Source organism: Centruroides vittatus, unplaced genomic scaffold, assembly GCF_030686945.1.
Source record: "Centruroides vittatus isolate TY-2023 unplaced genomic scaffold, ASM3068694v2 scaffold_386, whole genome shotgun sequence".
NCBI lineage: Eukaryota > Metazoa > Arthropoda > Arachnida > Scorpiones > Buthidae > Centruroides > Centruroides vittatus.
Genome location: NW_027122706.1, coordinates 6027204 through 6051300, shown reverse-complemented (window position 1 = coordinate 6051300; position 24097 = coordinate 6027204). Strand labels below are relative to the sequence as shown.

The following is a 24097-nucleotide window of genomic DNA, read 5'->3' as shown; positions in this document are numbered from 1 at the left end:
TCAAGAAAAATTCAAGCAGTAGACATCGGAACACACATTTTGATAAATGTATCAAATGATTCTTAAGTGTTAAACTTGTAATATTAAACTAAAATAAAATTTAATTTAAGAAAGAAATAGTAAATTTTTGTTTTTGTTATGTCATTTGTCTATTTGATATATAAGAGCACGATTTTATTTTAAAAATTTGAAAATATTGATATATATATATATATAACTGCTTGACATATCAATATAACAGACATTTACTTGTCAGAGATTTATTTCCCGAATCCTAACCATTTAACGATTATATATATATATATATATATAAATATATAAATGTATAGATAAACTATCATCAATAAGTCTTACATATAAAATTCAATCCAAATTTATTTAAAAATTTGTCATTACTATAAAAATGGAAAAAATTTACTAATGCAATAAAATAAATATTTAAAATGTTACAAATATTTCAAATATCTTAAATGCTTATCAAATCAAATCTTTATTAATCATAATAGGCCATAGCCTGTTATAACAGGGTGTTAGACTTTTATTGTATCAAAATTTACTTATATCTACATAAACAACAATCATGTAAACTTAAGTACCCTGAAATTACAATACCTATGTGTATCAGGTATGTTAGATATAAATTTAGAGAGATTGGTTACAAAAAGCTTTTGCGAAATTATACAATTTGTATATCATTGTAGTGTTTGCTAAGTGAAAGAAACGATGCATTTGGTTTTCCTCCTTAAAAGTATTTAGTTGTTTTAGATCAGCTTTAATTCTTAGTTTCTGGCCTTCCTTGCACTCCACTAAACATATGAAGTTAAATGAATATTTCTTTGCATCTTGGACAGTGTGCTTTCGAGAATTCATAAATTTTATTATTTACCATGATCATCTATAGGGTTTAGAATCGCTAGGCGAGCGATTTCCGCCCTGTTTTATTATAACGAACTTTCATAACGGAAAAGCCGTTGGGATCGGCCGTTAGCAACGACCGTTAGAAGATCCGTTGTGTTTCAAATCGACGACAGACAGACGATTGGCCGGCGGGAAGTGGCCGTTGTCTGCCGTTGTGGAAACTTTCAAATTTGATTGGCGGACGATTCGAATGTTGGGACTATTTAAGCCGTAGTTTCGGCGGGAACGGGAGCTCGTATCGTGAGTTCGTATCGGGATCGGCTGGGTTCGTATCGGGAAAATCGGATCTGATTAGGATCGTCGTTATCGAAGTGCTAACTAACTCTCTCGTTGGACGTTACGGAAATCTGGGGAAAGTAAACCCCAGTGGTTGAGTACGAACTTGTTCCTGACTCGGAGGTGCTGTTAGTTACAAGTCTGTCTGTGGAGGTCGTAAGGAGTTTCTTTCGACGAATTTGTACGGGAATAGTCGGTTGTCGTTGGATTAGTGTTTGTGCATATTTCATTGTGACTCTAATTTGTATTATTTTGTACGTTTACTGTAAATATAAATTTTGTGTTTCGTCAAACCGACTGAGTGGTGATTTTGAACATTACTTCATCTTTTTGTTTAATCTAAGTTGGAATAAAAAATTAAATAAGATGTAATTGTTATTAAAAGGGTAATCCAGAATAATGCCCCGTACCACTGGTTCTTTCCGGTTGTACATTTCTCCAATGTTTTGAGATAAAAAAATTTCTAATGTATTTTGGATTAGTTGAGTTTTAACCAGGTCGCTAGTTTCTGATTTTTCTAGCAGTGGAGTTATAGAAACACCAAAATCGTTGACAATATTTGTCATTTGGTTCACCTAAGATCTTATCTGCGGGTTCTGATAAGATTTTTGACATAACAAGAACAACAGTTTAGAAGGTAGATTTCCATTATCTCTAATCACGAAAAGAAAATTAATGAACCTTTTTACAAGGAAGGGAGTTAGTTTGAATCTATTAAGTTCTAATCTGAGGGCATATCCAGGAATGTCATATTCTAGAGTAAAAATTTTGCGGATGAATTTGTTTTGAATTATGTCAAATTTTTATAACTTGTAAGGCTCTAAATTGGAGAGGCGTAGCCTATGGCATCAATGATTATCGAGTTAAACAGTCTAAAGTGACCAAATATATACTTAAGTTTAATTTGTGAAAACAACTTCACCATATTATTGAACAATAGGTTAGATTTGGAAATAATTTTTTAATATTGTTTTTCGAAAGTGAGTGTAGGAGTCAGGACTATTCCCAAAAACTTAACGTTTTGTACTATCGTAAGCTGTACATTGTTCAGATAAAAGGATGTAATTTTTTTTAGCAACTCTAGACCCGTTCCAGAAAATCATTATTGAAGATTTGCTTGGATTAATTTTTAATTTATCGAAATACTCATGAGCTTTTTAAATTGTTCTACGAACAGCTGCAGCCGTAGGGGCAACTATCACGACATATGGAGCATATAATATGGAGTGAACTATTTGGCCATCAACAGAAAATCAGAAAATCCATCGTCTTCCTGGTCGAAACATTCGTTTATACCAAACAAGAAAAATTTAAAAAGATGAGGGGACCAAGGGTCACCTTGTAATAAACCTCTATCCACTTGTAGGGATGGCCACTCTCTATCACATCACAATGATCGAATAATTCTTCAATTATTCTTACTATGTTATCATCCGCTCGATATTTAATCAATTTACTTTGTAATGTTATAATAACCACAGAATCTTATGCTTTTTCTACATCCAAAAATAATGCGAAAACTTTGTCTCTCTTTTTACACAACTGAAGTTGGACTAGAGCAATTAATGTAAATAAAGCAATTTGGGTACCTCCATTCTTTATAAAAATGAACTGCGTATTAAGTAGTTATTTCGATCAATCCATTCGGTGAACTTTGATATTAGCATTGATGTAAACAACTTTCGAAAACCCGACAAGAGGCCAATTGGACGATAATTGGCTGGACAATTCCTCTCACCCTTTTTGAGTATCATTTGAAAAATAACTGTATTCCAATCTTTAGCAATAGTACCAGTGTTATAAAATTTATTATATTGATTAACCAAAAACTTGATAGCATCTGTCGGAAGATTTTTGATTATATAATTAGGAATAGTGTCAGCGCCGGGAGCCGATTTCTCTCTTAGCTTTTTAATACAATTGTGTAAATTTTCCACGTTTAATACTACTACTGATGGTTGGTTCAAGGTTGTATTAAGTTGTGGATGTTCTCTTTAAAATTGTTTTTATAATTGACTGAACATTCATTGAAATACTGACACCAATTGTCGTATAATACATAGCATTTGGTATTCTCGTAATAGGTGACGTTTTTCAAAATTTATTTATAATATTCCAATTTTTTTTTTTTTTGGTATCTCTTGATTTTAACAACAGATCACTCATTACAGAAAAATATTTCTTCTTTTTCGCTTTCACCAAGTTTAGGTAACTTTTCTTGTTTTCCAAATATTATTTCAATGATTGATTCGAGTTTTTTTTCTGAAATGTTGTAGCCTAAACTTCATTGTTTTTTGATCTTGTAGTGCGGTAACAATTATTATCGAACCAGACTTGTTTATATTGTAACTCTTTTATTATTTAAACAGCTCTTATAGCAATACAAATTAATTATCCTCAGCAAATTATCATAATTTTGTATAGGAGTGTTATTAATCTCGGGATCCAAAATCTCGCATAGTTTATTATTGATTTCAGTTTTAAATTTTGACAGATTGAATCGTCGTCTGGTGTCCTTTATGTAAGTTCGACTGTTTTTGTTTTTGAAATTCATTATCACCATGTATAATTCCAATTAATTCCAACTGTACTGGGAAATGATCAGATATATCATTGTTCAGAACTTTAAAATTTCTAGATTGATTTTAAAAAAATTCAGAACAGATAATATAGTCAATTATGGATTTACCAGAATGAGATTATTAAAAAAAGTATATTCTGCAGGACAATCATTGGGGAGCCTACCGTTCAAAATATATAATTCATTATCTAGTACAAAATCAAGTAACATTCTTCCTTCTGTATTATTTTATCTTTGGATATTCTAATATTATACATCATTACACTATTACTTCTGTATTTAGTATCCATTTCCTCGCCTATTCGGCCGTTAACGTCTCCACCAATAATCCAGAAATTGATGATATTTGATCTCTGAAGTGTAATATTTTGAATTTCTAGAAATTTAATTTTTTTTATCGGTGGATGGTGATAAATATACAAGTATAAGACCTAATCGTGGTTCATCCCAGAGTGATCTAAAACAATGACACAGTTCTATCTCAACAAAGATATATTTATCACCTATTTTGCAAAATTTTAACTCGCCGAGATTTTTCCTTATTAGCAGCAATAGACCACCGGAGGGATGACCAAACCTACTAGTCCTCTGTGCTTTGCTTTCTAGTACTATGAATGTTCGCTCCAGATATGTTTTATCTCCTGTTTTCAAATATGTTAACCAAGTTTCTGAAAACTCAAGAACTGAATTAACTTCCATATAACCTTGTAGTGTATCTGTATATAGTTTCCCTTGAAGCCCTTGGATATTCCTAAAACTTATTAGTACTTTGGACTTTTCGCACTTAGTTATTAGTCCTGAAACCGGCGATAAAACAATATTAGTCTCTATCTGATTTTGTTTATTCCCATTTTGATTGTTGTCCTCTACTATTTTCTCAGTTGTGTTATCAAACATATTTAAAGGTTTCATAGAACCAGAAGATTCTTTTAAAGGTACAACCAATGTATTACTTAGTTTAAACCTAAAAAAAACCTTTCAATTGAATAACTTTTTCTAAACTGAGGTCGTATGTATAGATCATCTCTTCGCTAATATAGTAATCGTCCGTAACTCTTATTTTACTGTCTTTAGCCTTTTCTTGTTGGACTATTGTCTGCAATTTTTTCTTCCTCAATCTCGATCTTTTGCATAGATCTGCCGTGATTATTATTTTATTCAGCTCTTCTGTGATAAAAACTAGGTTTCTTAGTCCAGAATTCTTTAAGGATTAAGTTTCTAGCATATACCGAAGCTAATATAATTTTCACAATTTGTTTAAAATCATTATTTTTTTAACTTAATTAGACTTTCTATTGAATTATTAGTTATGTTTAATTCCGTAATAATAAAATGTTCAATTTCTTTTAAACAGTAATTATTAACTATCCGTTTAAAACTACTGACTATGTTTTTATTGGTTCTCTCATTAATTAGTTGATCAATTTCAAATTCAAATATACAGTACCTTTAGTCTGAGTTTTCCTTAGTTATTAAGTCGAATTCATCTAATTTTTGTATAATTTTCTTAGATTCAACCTGATAAACTCTGTTTTCTTCTTTCAGTAAATTGACTTCTGACTTGGGTTAATGTTACCCATGGTTTCAAAATGGCGGTCTCGTCTCTGATTTCAGCAAACAGAAGAAAGGAAACGCGTGGGGACGCACGTTCTAACCTAACCTAACCTATTCTAATATATTACCATAATTATTACCAACAAAATTATTAGAATAAGTTAGGTTAGAACGTGCGTCCCCACGTGTTTCCTTTCTTCTGTTTGCTGAAATCAGAGACGAGACCGCCATTTTGAAACCATAGATAACATTAACCCTGACTTGATTATTCGCAATTCTGTATTTAAATGAGTGAATTTTTCCTGTATTAATTCATATATTGATTTTAAAGAGTAATGCTGTTCTTCTGATGCTGGATTTTCTATTTCTCGTATCGTATCGAAATAATCCTGCATTCTTGAAGTTCTCACATCGTTAGGATCACATTTATCATGTTCTTGTTCCACTTGATGGAATTCTTGACTAGGTAATACTTTTGATAGAGTAGCTTTGTCCAATACTTTGGGATTGACGCTGCGAGGCCTCCCACGCCCCTTCCTTTGCATATCCATATGACCACTTTGTTGTGGCGAACGGGATAACGGCCCTGGGTTGGATTTTATCCCCAGGAATTAACAATAAATACATTATCAACAGCAAGGGTAACCTATTTACGACCATCCATTTTCGTAGTAACGCCTTATTCAACTTAAGAGTTTAGAAATCCAACAACGCACTATCGATACCCTCGTCAAGAAAACACGCCAGCACCATCAACGACCGGAACACACTCCCTTAAATGTTTATCTAATTTAGATAAAAAAGTAAATTACATTTATTTTCTATGAAAAATAGTATATAAATAAATTCAATATAGATACTTGTTAAATAGTTTTATGTTAATAAAATTTATAAAAATATTTTTTGTAAATTAATTGCAAATAAATCATAATACAATATATAAATTACTGTAGTTATCTAGATTTGTGTTCCTTCATTAAAAACAATTAGAATAACTTTGCAAAGCTTAATTAAAGTACGACTATAGCCATTTATCAATATCATCTCTAAAATATTGTTTTCAAACTCTCGAAAGTTTGACAAATTAAGATACTGAAAGATTATAAATGACTGTATTTACAAAGACTAAAATGAAGAGAAAAAATACGACTAAAAGTTTTTAAAAGATTAAATTATAGTCACATTTCAAAGACTTCATTTAAGAGAAAACAATTAAAATATAGGACTGTTTTTAATACAAAATAAGCTTAGTTAAAAAAACAATAGCTTGTTACTTTAAATAAAAGTAAGTATCATTATATAAATATAACTTTTGAAAAAATTAGACCTATATGTAAAATTTAGAATAGCCTTAAACAAACGTGTGCTTAATACAGTTAAAAATATATAGATTTAAAAATTGAGTTTTTTACGAGTTAATTATAATTAAAGGAGGAGGTGGTCAGAGCTCTCCGTAGAAAGAACTATTGAGAAAATTTAAACAAAATTTGGTATTTTGAATATGCGGTTTCGGTTTCTGGGGAAATGCTTTATTTCAAAATTCACCCGCTAAAATTCATCTGCTAAAACAACCAAATTTCGTTCTAGCGGTCAAATGTGCACATTACCTATGCTTTATAATAAATTTCGAAAGTTTAGAGTAATCATATTTTAATTACAGATGTGGAATGTGTAATCGACGATTAGAAGAGTAACAAGTGATGGACGATTAAGCAATGTAAGCACCATGACTGTTCACATATCGAATAATTGTGATAAATGTTTTGCGACTCCGTTTTTATAATGCATATATTACATTCGTTAGAAAACGTACTGAACGTAAATTTGTCGCTCTGTCCCCTTAAAATAAATTAAGACCGACAAATTTTGTTTTAGCAGATGAATTTTTGAAATAAAATTTATCGCTTTTTTCCGAAAATAAAAACAGCATACTTAGGACTGTGTATATACCAAATTTGGCTATTTGCTCAATAGTCTTTTCTACGGAAAAATCTGAACTCACTCTTTAATTATGATCATCCCGTGATTCAAAAGTTCTTTATATTTTACAGATTTTCTGCTAATTTATTATTTTAAATGAACACTAAACAAAGATTATAGCATAATCTATTAGAACGTATATTGCATTAATTTTGGGAACACATTTGTAATAACTTATGTCAATAAGTAGTTTTAAAACATTAATTATTAAATTTAAATTCGACGGTTGTAACAATAAGCTTGCCTATTTTCTATTTATTAAAAAATTCAATTCCATTAAAATACAATTTACCTTTTGTGAAAAATATACTCAAAAACAAATGCATAAACATAACATTAAATCAATAAATAGTTTAACATATTTTTTATATTTTTTAAAAAAATCTCTTGCTAAAAGCACTGATCATCAAATATCTTAAAATGTTAATAAAATTATATTAATTTAGAATTTTACATTTATTATATATTACTTTAATTATTAAAATAATATCCAAATACATGAAAAACAACACTTTTTTTTTTTTTTTTTTTTACAGATTTCCTGCTGTCAGATAGAGGGGAAAAATATCACAGACACTAAACTTTTATCTAAAGAAGTACATTTATTAACATCATGATAATGACAAGCTATTCGGTGTCAAGAGAACTATCTGATGTTAGCTTTAGGTGAGAAATATTTGTTAAGATACACGTATGATGTTCAACTAGATAATATATGATTTATAACACTATGTTTTCTTATAGCCGCTATAAACGATTAACCTTTTAGTTAGATTCATATTGCGGAAGGAACATAAAAGTCATAACCTATATATCTACCCAAACAGATCATTATAACATCCTAGATATAAGTTAGTATAGCGTAATTATAAAAATCATTCATCTTCTAAATTGATATGAAGTTAACGTTTTGTTGAATGCTGGCTCAGAATTGTATCGATTATTTATCAATTAGAATTTCAAAATATGTGCTTGAATTATTTAATGTATTCTTTAAAATATAAGCAATTTTCAATTTTCGGACATTATATTCGTAATTTTCAAGAGTTCAAACATATTAAAAGTGTAAATTTTGCAAGCAATAAAAATAGAAAAATTATGGCACCCAGAAGGGAATTGTCTATCGAAATAATGGATAGAATACTTTAAGGAAGGCAATCCAACAAGGTTTATTGCAAAAGATGTGAGTTGTTCACAGTCTGCTGTATCCAAAATTGGTGCAAGTATAAACAAACTGGGAATATTATAAAAGGAAAACGTACTGGTCAACCACCAATGGAATCAAAGAGCCAGGATAGAAAACTGTAAGCAGTATGTCTTGAAAATAGGAAATGTACAACGAAAGAGATGAATAGGAAATGGAAAGAAGCAGACGTTAGGTGTCTGTGACAGAAGAGTGAGAAATCGTTTGAAGGAAATGGGATTTTCATATACAAAAACAAGACGAAAGCTAGCATTGACACAAAAACATAAGAAAACAAGGTTACAATGAGGCAAAGCAAAGCAATCTTGGTGTAGACGATTGGATGAAAGTGATATTTAGTGATGAGTCATCACGAATTTGCATCGGTCTTAAAAGATGATGCTGGAACTTTTGTCTGGTGTCAATAGACCATTCAGGTTTATTGTTATAATTATCTACATGCATTGTACATTATATACGGTTATCTGGCCATAAAATTTCATTTAATTACAGCATCTTCATTACTGTTCTCTCCAGACAACACCGAATGCTTAGGATAGTTTACTATAAAAATCTAAATGCCTTTGTTAATTTTTTTTAAAACTATTTTTTTACTATTCTGTAAAAATCCCACACTAATACTAAATCATAATTATTACATTATGCTTGATTTTTTTAAAATTAAAATCAATTTTGATCTTATGCTAAAATTTAATGATTCATTATGAAATAATTTAAAATATATTTAAAATAAGAGTTATATCGTTATATTAAATAATATTTTTAAACTGTTTATATGATGTTGAAACAATTTTTGTTATAATATCGTGAATGTCTGAATTTGTTCTTAATGAATTTTTTTTTAATTAATTATAAATAATACGAATAAGCACATAAGAATACAAGATACACAGAAGAAAACTGTGGCTTTTATTTAGTATATTTTGAAACAAATTCATAAACATTTGTTTTAATAATCTTCGTTTAATGTAAATATAAAAGTGATTATAAAATTAAAATGTGATTATAAACTAAAATTAAAAAAATATAAACTTGAAATTTTATCCGAAAATTTAGTTAATGATAATTTCATTGCGTTTTAAATAACAAACTGAATTAACTTTTATATTTCAAATAAAATGAATAGAATATAGAATATTCTATTCATTTTATTTGAAATAGAATATTAGAATATACAAGAAATGCACTTTAAATACTTAAATATGATGTTTTTAAAATTCTTAAAAGTTTAAATTTATCGAATTCTTTGAAATTCATAAATTTATAAGTTAGGAAGGACTATCAACAATTCATTTTTATTTTTTATATGGCAAATTTTGAGTTACGGATGCGAAAATATGACTTTTAGAAAACTAAATCATTTCATATTTATAGACTTTTGAAACTTTTGATAACATACCAACAATTTCAAAAAACAAATCCGAAGGTATGTAAAACATGAAATTCGTGGGCTTACCATGGAGTTATATTTAGGAAATTGGTTTAAAACGTATTTTTTTTTTTTTTTTTTTTTAAAACTCTCTGCCCTTTGGGCACTAAGAGAGCCTTTTTATCAAGTTTATTGTGGATTAGACCAGTCCCATAGTAGGGCGAATAAGTGGTGAGGGACGGTCCGACATGTCCGTTATAGATCTTTACCGGAAAATTCCTATGAATTTTTGATCGTCCGGATCCCCAGAACGATATGCTGAAACCTTAACTCCTTAACCGGCTTAGGACATTAGATGTTATTCTTATCTCTTCGATGTTTAATTTATATTTCCATCATTAAATTACAGACTATCAAAAAATAGTCATACTTATTGAAATAAACGTGAAAATATTTGTGTAACATTGCAAAACTTTTTCCTCCTGATAATTTCTAATTTACGAAATTTCATCATGTTTTAAAATATGTAGTTTTAAAATATTCTGACAAAAATAAACTAAATATTATAATATTATATATAATTTGAAACTTTTTAATTTGATTAATCATTTCTGAATAGAAAATTAAATCATAATATTTATTTAACGCAGAACAGAAACATTGTCATGGAAAACTGAGAGGAAACAGAATTATAGATTCACTAATATTGCCTTTGGTTGATATTTACCATGCAGATCTCTGAGTGTTTAGGAATTGCAAGTTAATGAGTTATTTTAATATCAATCTTTAGTGTTAACAATACGAATTTCGCTTACATCAGTGATGTTAAATTAGTAATTTAATTATAAAAAAAAGTGTTTATTAATCTACGAGACAACTTCTCAGATTAATTCAGATATTCCATGATTTGCTTGATAACTCTCAGAAATAGAAAATTAAATTCTTGAGTATATCACATGTTAAGTTTTTAATGTAACTTTAATTTTTCACTAAATAAGTAACACAAATCTCTTTCTAATTAGAACGAACTGTAATTAAAACAACTTAGATCGGAAATCGTAGCATTCGTTCATTTTTCATTAGGCTTATATTTGAGAACCATGAAAACAACAAGAACTATTTTTATAAGTCTAAAACTTCACAAGAAAATACCTGACAAATTATCCAGAAATTCGTTATATGAAAAATGTTCTTACTGTAATTTATAGTAATATTTGATTTTATTTAATTTTCTACGTTTTATATAAGATATTGGAGTGGTCTAATATTACATAATAATAATAATAATAATAATAAATAAATTATTATTATTATTATTATTATTATTTTATCGTAATTTTTTATACATTAAATAATTAAAGAAATTAAATATGATAAATTTCAAAAATACGATTAGTTTTCATATTCGGTATTCAATCTTGGTATTCGGGAATATTCGGCTACAAAGTAAATATTCGGAATTCGGGCGAATACTAAACACATGTATTCCAGGGCGTACCCAGCGAGGGACAGGGAAGGGCAGCTGTCCCTCTCTAGAAGGAAAATTAAAGCGTAGTAATTGACACACTGACACACAGCACAGACGTGTCAATTGGCTTGCGACTCTACGATGAAAGCAAAGGAAAAATCCGAGAAGAATTTATAGGTTTTGTAGAATAAAAGCACAAGACGCTTCATCAATCGCAGAAGCAATTGACAATTTTTTGGTTAGTTATAATCTTCCACTAGAATATTTATTGGTTTTGGTTTCGATGGACGCTCTACAATGGCAGGCAAAGAAAGTGGCGTTACAAGCGATTTTAAGGAGGAAATATTCTCGAGCATTATATCGACTGCTCGTAGGAATTGCGCACCAAATTATCACAAATGTGTGAAACAAGATGGTAGGAGAAATATAAATCGATTCGAGAATTTTCTCAAAATTTCCCAGAGCTTGTGAAAGCGCTAGGCAAATTATCAATGGAGGGAAATTATGTCACAAGAAAATTTGCATACCAGTTGCATTCAGCGGTTACGAAACCATTGTTTATCGTTGCCCTGATTACTATAGCAAAATACTCAGCAATGTTGAAACCAGTAGTTAACGCCTTGGAAGCAAAGACTATGGATTCAATCGCGGTGGAAGAACACATTACAGGAATCCTCGACGTTCTTAAAAACGACCGTAAGGACGCAGATAAAATCACTGGCGAATTACTTAAAAAAGCACAAGACATAGCAATGGAATTGGAAATAGAAATTTGTGTTCCACGTCCTGCTCATAAGTAAAAACACAAGAGCAATTCGCCATCAGACGATGACTATGAATACTGGCGACGTTCACTAATTATACCAAATTTGGATTCACTTACATCATCGTTAAATATTCGATTTTTCCAAGAAAATACCCCAGCCTTTGCGTTAACAAAACTACACCCTTTATACATGACCAAAATTAGTATCTCAGATTTACACAAGAATGCAGAACTGTTTACAAATTTTTAACTTGAATGATGTCACCAGAGAACTGGACCATTAGTATATTTTGTGGGAAGAATTTACCGGAAGACAAATAAAAAAATATAGAAGTCGTTGACCTGTTTAACGAAACTAATAATATTTTTTTCCTGCCATGAGAAAATCATTCATAATTCCGAGCACTGTATTTCATCCACTACGGCGATCGTAGAACGATCCTTCAGTATGCTTCGAAAAGTGAAGACCTGGCTTTGGAGCACTACGAGAGAGGAAAGACTGACTGGATTATGCCTTATGACAGTGCTTCGGAATTTTGTGAAAGAACCCTGAGATGGTGGAAAAGAAAATTATAGAAAAATTTTCGGTAAATCCGAGATTATTGCTAATATAAAAATCTCAGTTAACTACATAGTAGGTAGTAAGTCCTTTATATAAAATGGTAGCATGTTAATTAGTATGTTAATGAATAAGAAAAACAATTTTTCTATAGTTTTGAGTTTTATTTTGTAAGAAATTGTCATGTTTCACTCTTCCTCCCCACTTCCTCAAAACTAATATGAGTTGCCCCCCTCTAGTTCAGTTCCTGGGTACGGCCTTGCATGTGTTGGATATTCTGACCTTCCTCAAAGCCGAACTATTCGGTCGAATAATGTCACTTTAGTTAGGGGAGAAAAAAAAAAGAAAGTAAAAAAGATAAAACAAAAATCTCATGTCTAAAAATACTGTCATTTACTTTTTTCCGAACAAATATAACTTTATACATGATCTTACACAAATATTTATTAACAATCACAATTCAAGAACAAATTGTAATAAAGAAACATTAGTGCTTCTTTATCCATATGAAGTAAGCGATTTTATTGATCGTCATGAATACTTTCAGCTTCGCTGAACACACGTATAATTAGTGAACATAGTTTCACTAAATATACTACTTTATGGGTTGCCAAAAAACGACGGATCTCAATGGCAAGATTTAACTTTTTACTTTTCGTTACATAATAGAGTATTTGTTTTAAAAAATGATTATTTAATCTAATCTTTATTATTGAGTAGAAGAAGCGGCTCTCCACCTTATTCTAAGGCTTAGAATCTAAACCTTCTGTCTTAGGCAATTCCAAATAAATCAAATGAAAATCGATAATCAGAAAGGCAAGAATGTTCGCTATTTGGCCAATAACTCCTATTTGGTCCTTTCCCCAATTTTTAAAATATATTACTACAGTAAAAGTTTAATTTTCATGTTTTTATGGTGCTTAATATTAACGTGAAAATTCAACTGAAAGCTTATATATAGTCTAAATAAAATACAGTAGAGCGTCGATAAGTGGAACGTCGGTAAGTGGAATGGCCGGAAAGTGGAACGATTTTTAGTCGGACTGTCGTGCTGAATCGAATGTTTTTGATACTAGATTTACTATAACAGTAAAAGTGCTCAGCAAGTAAACCACTATAATACAACACCTTAATTTTGCTGAGAATTAGATATTTTAATCACAAACGCTTTCAACCTGATTAACAGGCCATCTTCAGGTCTACAAAAACGATAATGGAACAGAAACGTTCCATGTATAGAATATAAATATTTAAATCAAAATTTTTAGAACAAAAATTTAAAAAATATACAATAGAGACGGAATAAAATATAAAATTAAAATATACAAGAGAATAAATAAAAATAAACTAAAAAATATAATATACATAATAAATCTTCCCATAACTGATTCTAGCATGAGTTTTCAGTGAATTTTTTAATCATGTATTTCCACGCCGACGACAGGCTCTCAGCATCTCTCGCATTCAAACACCCTTCCCGTAGCCTACTCCTATATATTTCAATCTTCTCCGCTGTCATTGATAAAGTGGGGGAAGATACTGGTTTTATAATCGTTGCCTCGTCCCATTTTACTATCGAACCTTGGACTTGCGACATTTGTGACAAAACCGTGGTATTGGATCCTTTTTTTACGTTATACCGATGTTCTTTTAGCCTTACCCCTAAGCTCCTGTTGGTGACGCCGATGTAGTCTTTCTTAACATCTAGCTGGATGTTTTCATAAGGAACTTTATAGACCCCTGGTTTCTCTTCTGTCTTTATTCTATCCTTATCATTTCTCAATATCTTATATAAATTTGGGGCTCTTTTTAAAATCATCCTTGCTTGTTTCTTATTAGCCACTTCTTTCATAATACTGCTCAAATTACTGTTATACGTAAACTTCAAGCGTCTACTGTGATCCGTATTTAATCCTTGTTTCTCATTGTTCTTTTCATATTTTTTGAGTAATCCTACTATGGTGCTTTTCTTGTAGCCTAGGGTCTGAGCTACTTGCAATATTCTTTCAATTTCTTTATTTCTGTCACCGATTCTATCACAATACAAATAGGCTCTTCTTATCAAAGTTTGAAACGCAGCCATTTTATATCGATATGGATCCATGGACTGTGCTGGTATATATAGCGGGGTGTGAGTAGGTTTAACATATACGCTTGTGGACAAATGATCTCCCATGAACTTTATATTAATGTCTAAGAAGTGCACACTCACGGAACTTTTTTGCTCTAACTTTAATCTAAGACCATCTTTGTTATTATTGATTTTATTCAAAAATTCATGTATCCTGCTACTGTTTCTCCATAATATAAAAACGTCATCCACATATCTGATGAAATGTATGATATCTTGCTTAAAATTTTGTAGAGCTTCTCTTTCCAACTTTCTAACTACCAACTCGCAAAGAATTCCAGAGAGGGGACTTCCCATCGGAACCCCTCTTTTCTGCCTGTAAATTCGACCACAAAATGTAAAACAAGATTGATAACATACCAGGCTAGCGAGTTCTTCTAGGTCTTGGGTGTAACTAAGCAACTGAGGGTTGTTATTGTACATGAAATCCAATAATGCCTTCACACATGACTCAATCCTTACTGAAGGATACATACTTTCATAATCTAAAATGGTCGCAACTTCGTCCTCCATTAAAGAAATATTTTGCATTTCTTTCACTACGACAAGAGGATCTTTTGCCACCAGTCTATCGTCTTCTATCTGTGAGGATAAATATTCATGTAGCCTTTTTTCTAAGATAAAGGTGGGCCCCCTACATTTCTCTACTACTGGTCTTAATTCATTTCCAGTTTTGTGCGTCTTAGCAAACGCAAACAATCTTGGAGCTCCTGAATTTGGGTTGTGACATTTCTTCAGAAAAGGCAAAACGGCCGCGAGACTTGAGCGTTCCATCTTTTTGACCCTTCTGTCCAGAGATCCAATCATTTTGTCGTCAACCACTTCACATTCAGTCTTCCTGATGTAAGTATGTAATTCCCTGTTATATGTATGCCTCTTCATGACAACCAAATGTTTAGTTTTGTCCGCTTTGGTCAACACTAGATCATTCGTTCTTAACCACTCCTTCGTAAGCCATATGTCTCTATTGCTAATATTAGTTGCTTTTTTCTTTGGGCGGTTACTGATGACAGTCTTCCATCTAAAGAATTCTTTATCTAAAGGATCCATGCCAACAATCCCTCTCTCCATCTCCTGTATGGAGGTTTCCCAACTATTCCCCACATCTGGGAATAGAAACGTAACAGTACAAGATATGGAAGATGGGATTAGTTGGCATAGGATCCTTTAGATAAAGAATTCTTTAGATGGAAGACTGTCATCAGTAACCGCCCAAAGAAAAAAGCAACTAATATTAGCAATAGAGACATATGGCTTACGAAGGAGTGGTTAAGAACGAATGATCTAGTGTTGACCAAAGCGGACAAAACTAAACATTTGGTTGTCATGAAGAGGCATACATATAACAGGGAATTACATACTTACATCAGGAAGACTGAATGTGAAGTGGTTGATGACAAAATGATTGGATCTCTGGACAGAAGGGTCAAAAAGATGGAACGCTCAAGTCTCGCGGCCGTTTTGCCTTTTCTGAAGAAATGTCACAACCCAAATTCAGGAGCTCCAAGATTGTTTGCGTTTGCTAAGACGCACAAAACTGGAAATGAATTAAGACCAGTAGTAGAGAAATGTAGGGGGCCCACCTTTATCTTAGAAAAAAGGCTACATGAATATTTATCCTCACAGATAGAAGACGATAGACTGGTGGCAAAAGATCCTCTTGTCGTAGTGAAAGAAATGCAAAATATTTCTTTAATGGAGGACGAAGTTGCGACCATTTTAGATTATGAAAGTATGTATCCTTCAGTAAGGATTGAGTCATGTGTGAAGGCATTATTGGATTTCATGTACAATAACAACCCTCAGTTGCTTAGTTACACCCAAGACCTAGAAGAACTCGCTAGCCTGGTATGTTATCAATCTTGTTTTACATTTTGTGGTCGAATTTACAGGCAGAAAAGAGGGGTTCCGATGGGAAGTCCCCTCTCTGGAATTCTTTGCGAGTTGGTAGTTAGAAAGTTGGAAAGAGAAGCTCTACAAAATTTTAAGCAAGATATCATACATTTCATCAGATATGTGGATGACGTTTTTATATTATGGAGAAACAGTAGCAGGATACATGAATTTTTGAATAAAATCAATAATAACAAAGATGGTCTTAGATTAAAGTTAGAGCAAAAAAGTTCCGTGAGTGTGCACTTCTTAGACATTAATATAAAGTTCATGGGAGATCATTTGTCCACAAGCGTATATGTTAAACCTACTCACACCCCGCTATATATACCAGCACAGTCCATGGATCCATATCGATATAAAATGGCTGCGTTTCAAACTTTGATAAGAAGAGCCTATTTGTATTGTGATAGAATCGGTGACAGAAATAAAGAAATTGAAAGAATATTGCAAGTAGCTCAGACCCTAGGCTACAAGAAAAGCACCATAGTAGGATTACTCAAAAAATATGAAAAGAACAATGAGAAACAAGGATTAAATACGGATCACAGTAGACGCTTGAAGTTTACGTATAACAGTAATTTGAGCAGTATTATGAAAGAAGTGGCTAATAAGAAACAAGCAAGGATGATTTTAAAAAGAGCCCCAAATTTATATAAGATATTGAGAAATGATAAGGATAGAATAAAGACAGAAGAGAAACCAGGGGTCTATAAAGTTCCATATGAAAACATCCAGCTAGATGTTAAGAAAGACTACATCGGCGTCACCAACAGGAGCTTAGGGGTAAGGCTAAAAGAACATCGGTATAACGTAAAAAAAGGATCCAATACCACGGTTTTGTCACAAATGTCGCAAGTCCAAGGTTCGATAGTAAAATGGGACGAGGCAACGATTATAAAACCAGTATCTTCCCCCACTTTATCAATGACAGCGGAGAAGATTGAAATATATAGGAGTAGGCTACGGGAAGGGTGTTTGAATGCGAGAGATGCTGAGAGCCTGTCGTCGGCGTGGAAATACATGATTAAAAAATTCACTGAAAACTCATGCTAGAATCAGTTATGGGAAGATTTATTATGTATATTATATTTTTTAGTTTATTTTTATTTATTCTCTTGTATATTTTAATTTTATATTTTATTCCGTCTCTATTGTATATTTTTTAAATTTTTGTTCTAAAAATTTTGATTTAAATATTTATATTCTATACATGGAACGTTTCTGTTCCATTATCGTTTTTGTAGACCTGAAGATGGCCTGTTAATCAGGTTGAAAGCGTTTGTGATTAAAATATCTAATTCTCAGCAAAATTAAGGTGTTGTATTATAGTAGTACTAGATTTACTTCTAAAGTATAATTTTCATGTTTTTTATATTCTTTAATATATTTATTTTGTTTGTACAAAATGCAGAAATAATTTTTAACGATACGATAGCCTCGATGATTATTATAAAAATTTTCGTTAGGCTTAAAATCGACGAAAATTCAACACGAAGCGACACGCAACGGAGAAAAATTCAACAGGAAGCGATACGCAACGGAGAAAAATTCAACAGGAAGCGATACGCAACGGAGAAAAATTCAACACGAAGCGACACGCAACGGAGAAAAATTCAACAGGAAGCGATACGCAACGGAGAAAAATTTGAACATCGGACAGGTTAATGTATTTTTTCGTACAAAGTCGGAAACTGGACCAAATCATTAACTGGAAGGACCCCAGTCCCCAATTGGTTCCACTTTTCGACGCTCTACTGTAGTAAATAAATTTTAAAAAATAAAGAAACCTTACTAAAATTAATTCAAAAATGTTTTAAACAATTAATAATTCAATATTATTTCATGCCAATGACATATCTCTATTGTGAGTAGACCTATCAGGGGGAGTGGATATAAGCACTGAACACTGTAATTTGTCGCGGGTTCGGACCTCACCAAACATTTTATGGGTTTTCTTCACATGTCTAATACATAAATGTGGGCCAGTGTCCCATTGCAGTTTCCCATTACAAAGCCTTTCCTGGAGACGTCCTCCAAGGCAGACCACCCATGATTTGCATTGCTGTATTTTATCAAACAAAACCGATGCGAGTCCAGAAGATAATTTTCATGGATATTTTAAGCTTGAATCGGGTTTTCATATAAGTTAGTTCCTAGGGTAATAACATCAGGAGAGAAATCGAATTCAAATGTGTTTTAATATTATTAATTTTTAGTAATCCATTTTTTTTCTATTTTTAATATTTCAGTTTTTAATTCATATAAAAAAATTCAATTTTCAGATTTAATTAAATCGATTTTTTCAAAACAAAGTCAATTGCAAGTTTCTGTTTATTTAACAACAAACAAAAACATTTTTCTTCTTTTGAAAATGAAGTTTTATAAACCTGTATTTCTTATTTATTCAATAAATTTTTTTCTTCCATCTTTATCATTGCCAATAAAGGGAAAATTTTGAAGTATACTTACCATCTTTCTGGGCATTATTATTTAGGTTTTGTTAAAAATAAAGTTAAAAGCTACATTTTTAAATGCCTACTTACAATGCCGGATACTTTACTACTTTTCAATAAGTTTCCTTTATCTAATGTAAAAACAAACTTTATTTATACATAATAGATTTTGAGTTTTTTATGTGTTTCAACATTAAATTTATAAATTTATGATAAGCATTATTTCAAAATATATTTTTAAAAGTGAATATTCAACATTCAAAGATTGCTTTCATATATTATTTTAATTTAATAATTAAATATTTTGAGAGAAAACAATATTCTATTCGTACTCAGCATTCCAATTTATAAGTGAATGTTTACAGTGATCCAACTTAATTATGTTAAGTACTTGATTAATAAACATGAACAATTTTTTCTATTAAAATATTAAATTTATTTTTTCATATATTCGACTGAAGTATTAGGTTAATATTGAAAGTAAATTTAATAGTAAGAGAATATATTATTTCAAATTTTTATGAAAATGCTTCACATAATAAAGTATCTAAATTCAAGTTAATTTTCTATGCTTCGGATAATATCAAAGAAATGAAGAACAATATAACATTAAATTGACTTCTGAGTGTGTTGAACGTCGGATTGAAAGGACATAACAAATTTGTTTATTTGCCTACAAACCCCTTTTTGATGGTTACAAAAGCAAGAGACTGTATTCGGAGAATATTGCTGATATTAGGTTTGTATTAAATACAGTATTAATATTAATTGTAGTATTGACATTTGAAACAATCACTCGTTTATTTAGCCAAACTTTAGGGGTCATTTTTGCTTGTAAATACAGGGTGTCCGCATTTTGAAAGGCTGTAAGTAAAAGTAAGACATGCAATTTAAAGACCAACTCACCAAGTTTATTGTAAAAATTAGTCCTGTTTTTACTCCCTTTCACCGAAAGTTATAAAATTTCTACATGTGCTTCTGTTTCAAACAGAATATTTTAAAAATGTTCAATTTTTTGCCATGTGTTCTGCAACATCTGCAGTCTAACAGAAGCAATAGCGTCTTGCGTTTATTTATGCACTGAATTTTGGCAGCGATTTAAAATTTACCATTCTCAATTTGGATATCCTGTACTATAATACCATTATAATGTACTATGTAATAATTATATAAAATGACTATTTAAACATAATTTCAATTTATAGTTAATTTCCCAGAGTTAATTATTTAAAATTTTAAAAGTTGTATCGAAATGACCTGGTGGACAAGTTGGCAAAGGCAACAGCCTTTCGTTCTGGGATAGATATTACAATATTCGAGATCATGGTCAATTTTTCCGTATTTGAATACTGGTATTTATCGATAAATATCGGTATTACAGTACTAGACGTTATTCTACCCTCTAATTTGAATTATCCATCAGTAAACGAATGGATAAAACCGTTAAAAAGTGCTAGTTGTTTGCGCATCATCGATAGGCTGGCCACGTAAAGTTTCCCGAGATTTTTTCATATGTCTAACACCTAAAAAGTGGCTACTTTCCCTTTTTATTAAGTGCCTAAGCGTTGTGTTGTCTTCTGTCAATGCAATCTAATCCAATTTCAATGTGTTTGAAAAACATACATTCTTTGACAAAAAATTGACGCACCAAGAGGGACAAAATTTGATACGTTTATAGTATATGCACAAAAATGAAGTGATTAAAGTTTCAGAACAGTTGGATAATTTATTCCCAAAGAAAGAGCTACACAAAGTGAGAAAGTCAATAAGACGTTGACCCACCTCTTGGCTGAATATAAGCTGTTATCTAGCGTGGATTGATTCATAAAGCTGACGGATAGTGTCCTGAAGATTTCTTGCCAAACAACATTCAATTGATGGACTAAGTAGTCGACACTCTCAGATGGTCGTAGGCAACGCTCCACCAGCCTCCAAATGTACTCAATTGGAGAGAAATCTAACACTGGCTAGTGAAGATCCTTATGTAATCCGCTACGATCTTTACGATGATCCGTCTCGAGTTGGTTCTTACGACCCGAGAATGTCCGTACGTTGGTTCGTGGGAAGTTACACCTCCACACTCAATCCAATGAATATTTACAGTTTATTTACAAAACAAATATTTACAGGATATACAAGTTTGACAACATTACACACACGAAGCAACAAAGGTGTGGTGTCTCACGTAACAGCTTGTCTGTTGGGGACTATTAGACTCTGGGGGAACTTCGGTCGGTTTGCGGAGTTGGCTCAACCGTGTGGCTGTCCAGTCTCTACACTAACCCTTCTCAGAGGAATTCCTAAGAGGAGAAAACTCTCTCTACACCTCACGGGCTTCCTAAGTGTCAGAGACTACCACGTATCCGGTCTCTTGCCCTTCTCCCCGTTCCTCTCGCCACTCTTACAATTTAAAGAGTTCCACGGCGACAACTTGCGACCAATCAGGTCCTTCTTTTCCCTTGGGAGCTTCCAAAGACGTCCGCCCTCCTCCCGACGACGCAGCTTACAGTCGCGTCCGTTCCTTGTTTACATTTTTCAAGCCGACCAACACGTGGCAAACACATTGACGTGTACCGATGAGTCCCATAAACGGATACGCCACCCCTTTGTTCTTCCCGACCGTTTATAGACCCAACGCCAGGTGGGACCAATTACCGGGGTCGTGTCGCTTTTAGCCCTGCTACGCAAAAGCGGACCTTTACACTGGCTGATAAAAAAAAATGTCGCAACTAGGAAGACATTCAAATGAGAGGTGTTCCATGTGTGACCGGGCACTGTCTTGTTGGAAAGTATGCGAAAGGAACGGTATCACAACAGGTCTCAGAATTTATTATTGTTTGTTTCGTGTCTTAGTAAAATCGTTAATCGATTTCAATAAAGATATTATAAGGAGTAAAAGTGGTCTTCTGTGTCTAACCATTGTGACAAATCTAGTTAAAAAAATTGAATAGAAGAGCCAATTACCAAAAAACGATAAGAGGTCTCAGAATGTCGTCAATGTATCGCTCTGCTATGAGGACGCCATAGACTACTACTGAGACGGCCGGATGGCCGAGCGGTAAAGGTGGCAGCCTACCGCTCTGGGGGACCCGGGATCGAATCCGAACGGGTCGAATAATCCCCAGGAATTTTTCGGGGGGTGGTCCGTTCGGATATGTCGGGCCCCGTCCCTCACCACCCGGTCGCCCCATTGTGGGCCTGGCCGAACCCATAATGGGCCTACTAAAAGAGGCCCTCTTAGTGCCCACAGGGCGGAGAGAGTTAAAAAAAAAAAAAAGACTACCACTGAAGGAGCCCTGCTATAAAGAGAAATGGCGCACCAAACCATAACTCTCTAGTGACGAGCCACGTGGCGTTCGGCATTAAAAATGGAATTCCGGCAATGGCCAGAGTGTATCCATGCACATCTGCACTGTTCGTCGAGTCCGGTTCAAAGCGAGACTTGTCACTGAAGACGATTCGTCTCTAATCAGAACAGTTCCATAATAATAGAACCCAGCATTACCGTAATCGTTGTTAACGATGCCTAAGGTCACTGTTCATTACTACGACTGCCACTGACCCAGTGGCAGCCGGTGTAATGAACATTGTAATCGTAGATTTCGCTGGTGTAGTCGTTTAGAAATAGTCCTGGTGGTCACTTCGGCATTGATATCACACGATGGATTATCGATAGGGACGTCTCTGATGCTGTTACAGCTGTCCGAACAATCGCTCTGTTCACGTTTTCTATTCTGTCGTCACTCTAAACCAGTGATTTTCAACCGGTGTGACGCAAGAGAAACGTAGGTGTGCCGCGAAAATATTTGAAGGTTATTAAACAAATTATTTTCCAGGAAGTTTAAAGAACGATAAGAGACATGTCAAAATTAAAACTTGTTTAAAATTGATTATACGAGTTATTTATTGTTATAATAAACAAACGTACACGTAATTTAGTAAAAATATACATTCATAAGCAAAATTATGTGCGCAAAACACCGGGCCATTTCATTTAAAATGAAATTTTTTTAAATTAAAAATGTATCTATAATTTTCCATATTTAGTTAAAATTATTTAACTTACTTAGAGATAGTGGAACATGGGCAGGTTTCTAAAGGTAATTAATCATGCCACTTTTAAATGCAAATTAAGATTTAACGTTAATTGCTTTTCTTATGTAAATGAAAATTAATAATTTAAATAACTTTTGATGCAACATGCTATTTTAAAGAACAACAATACTGTTTTATTTAATTCACAAAAAATATAGACAAAAAAGAATTAGGTTAAATAGCAAGTAACATCGCGATAGAATGTTTACAAACACAACTTTAAATTACTTGATTTTTTCCACGTAAATTTGTGACATTGAAACTTAATTATAAGTTTAAGTGTGACGTGAGGTAAAATAAGTTGAAAAATACTGCTCTAGAACAGTGTTCCGCAACCGGTGTGCCATCACAAGGTGAAAGGTGTGACGTGAACTTTTACATATTCTATTAATCTCATTTGAATGTCTTTATATATTTTTATCACAGTTGCTGTGTTTGTTATGCTTGTATTTCATTCTTTGCCGCAGCACTGATTAAATAAGATGATGTTAAAGCAACAAACACACATTTCGTCCCAGTACTCACTTATTTTTTTGGAGTTATACATTGGACTCACACAGATCTTGAGCAACTCCAAATGAAAACAAGAAAGATACTTACTAAGCATAAACAAATCATCCTAAATCTGCCATAGAAAGATTAACCCTTCCACGTAAAGATGGCGGACGTGGCCTGATTGACATAGTTAACCTCCACTACAAATACAGACACTGCGAGAGTTTTTCTTCAAAAAACAAGAAACATCACAGTTACATAAAGCAGTAACTCTAGCAGACTCAAATAATACACCATTAAATTTACATTCACAACATATAAATAGCATAGACACCATTAAGCAATCATGGGT

At 32.4% G+C, this 24097-nt stretch overlaps 2 protein-coding genes across 2 annotated transcripts; one reads left to right on the top strand and one right to left on the bottom strand.

The window, feature by feature from the left end:
• Positions 1–14065: 14065 nt before the first annotated feature.
• On the bottom strand, positions 14066–15877 carry LOC136988806 (uncharacterized). The gene has a single exon (XM_067286770.1). The coding sequence runs from the start codon at positions 15875–15877 to the stop codon at positions 14066–14068; it is 1812 nt and encodes a 603-aa protein (XP_067142871.1).
• Positions 15878–16132: 255 nt separating this feature from the next.
• On the top strand, positions 16133–17755 carry LOC136988805 (uncharacterized). Its single transcript, XM_067286769.1, has one exon. The coding sequence runs from the start codon at positions 16133–16135 to the stop codon at positions 17753–17755; it is 1623 nt and encodes a 540-aa protein (XP_067142870.1).
• Positions 17756–24097: the final 6342 nt, after the last annotated feature.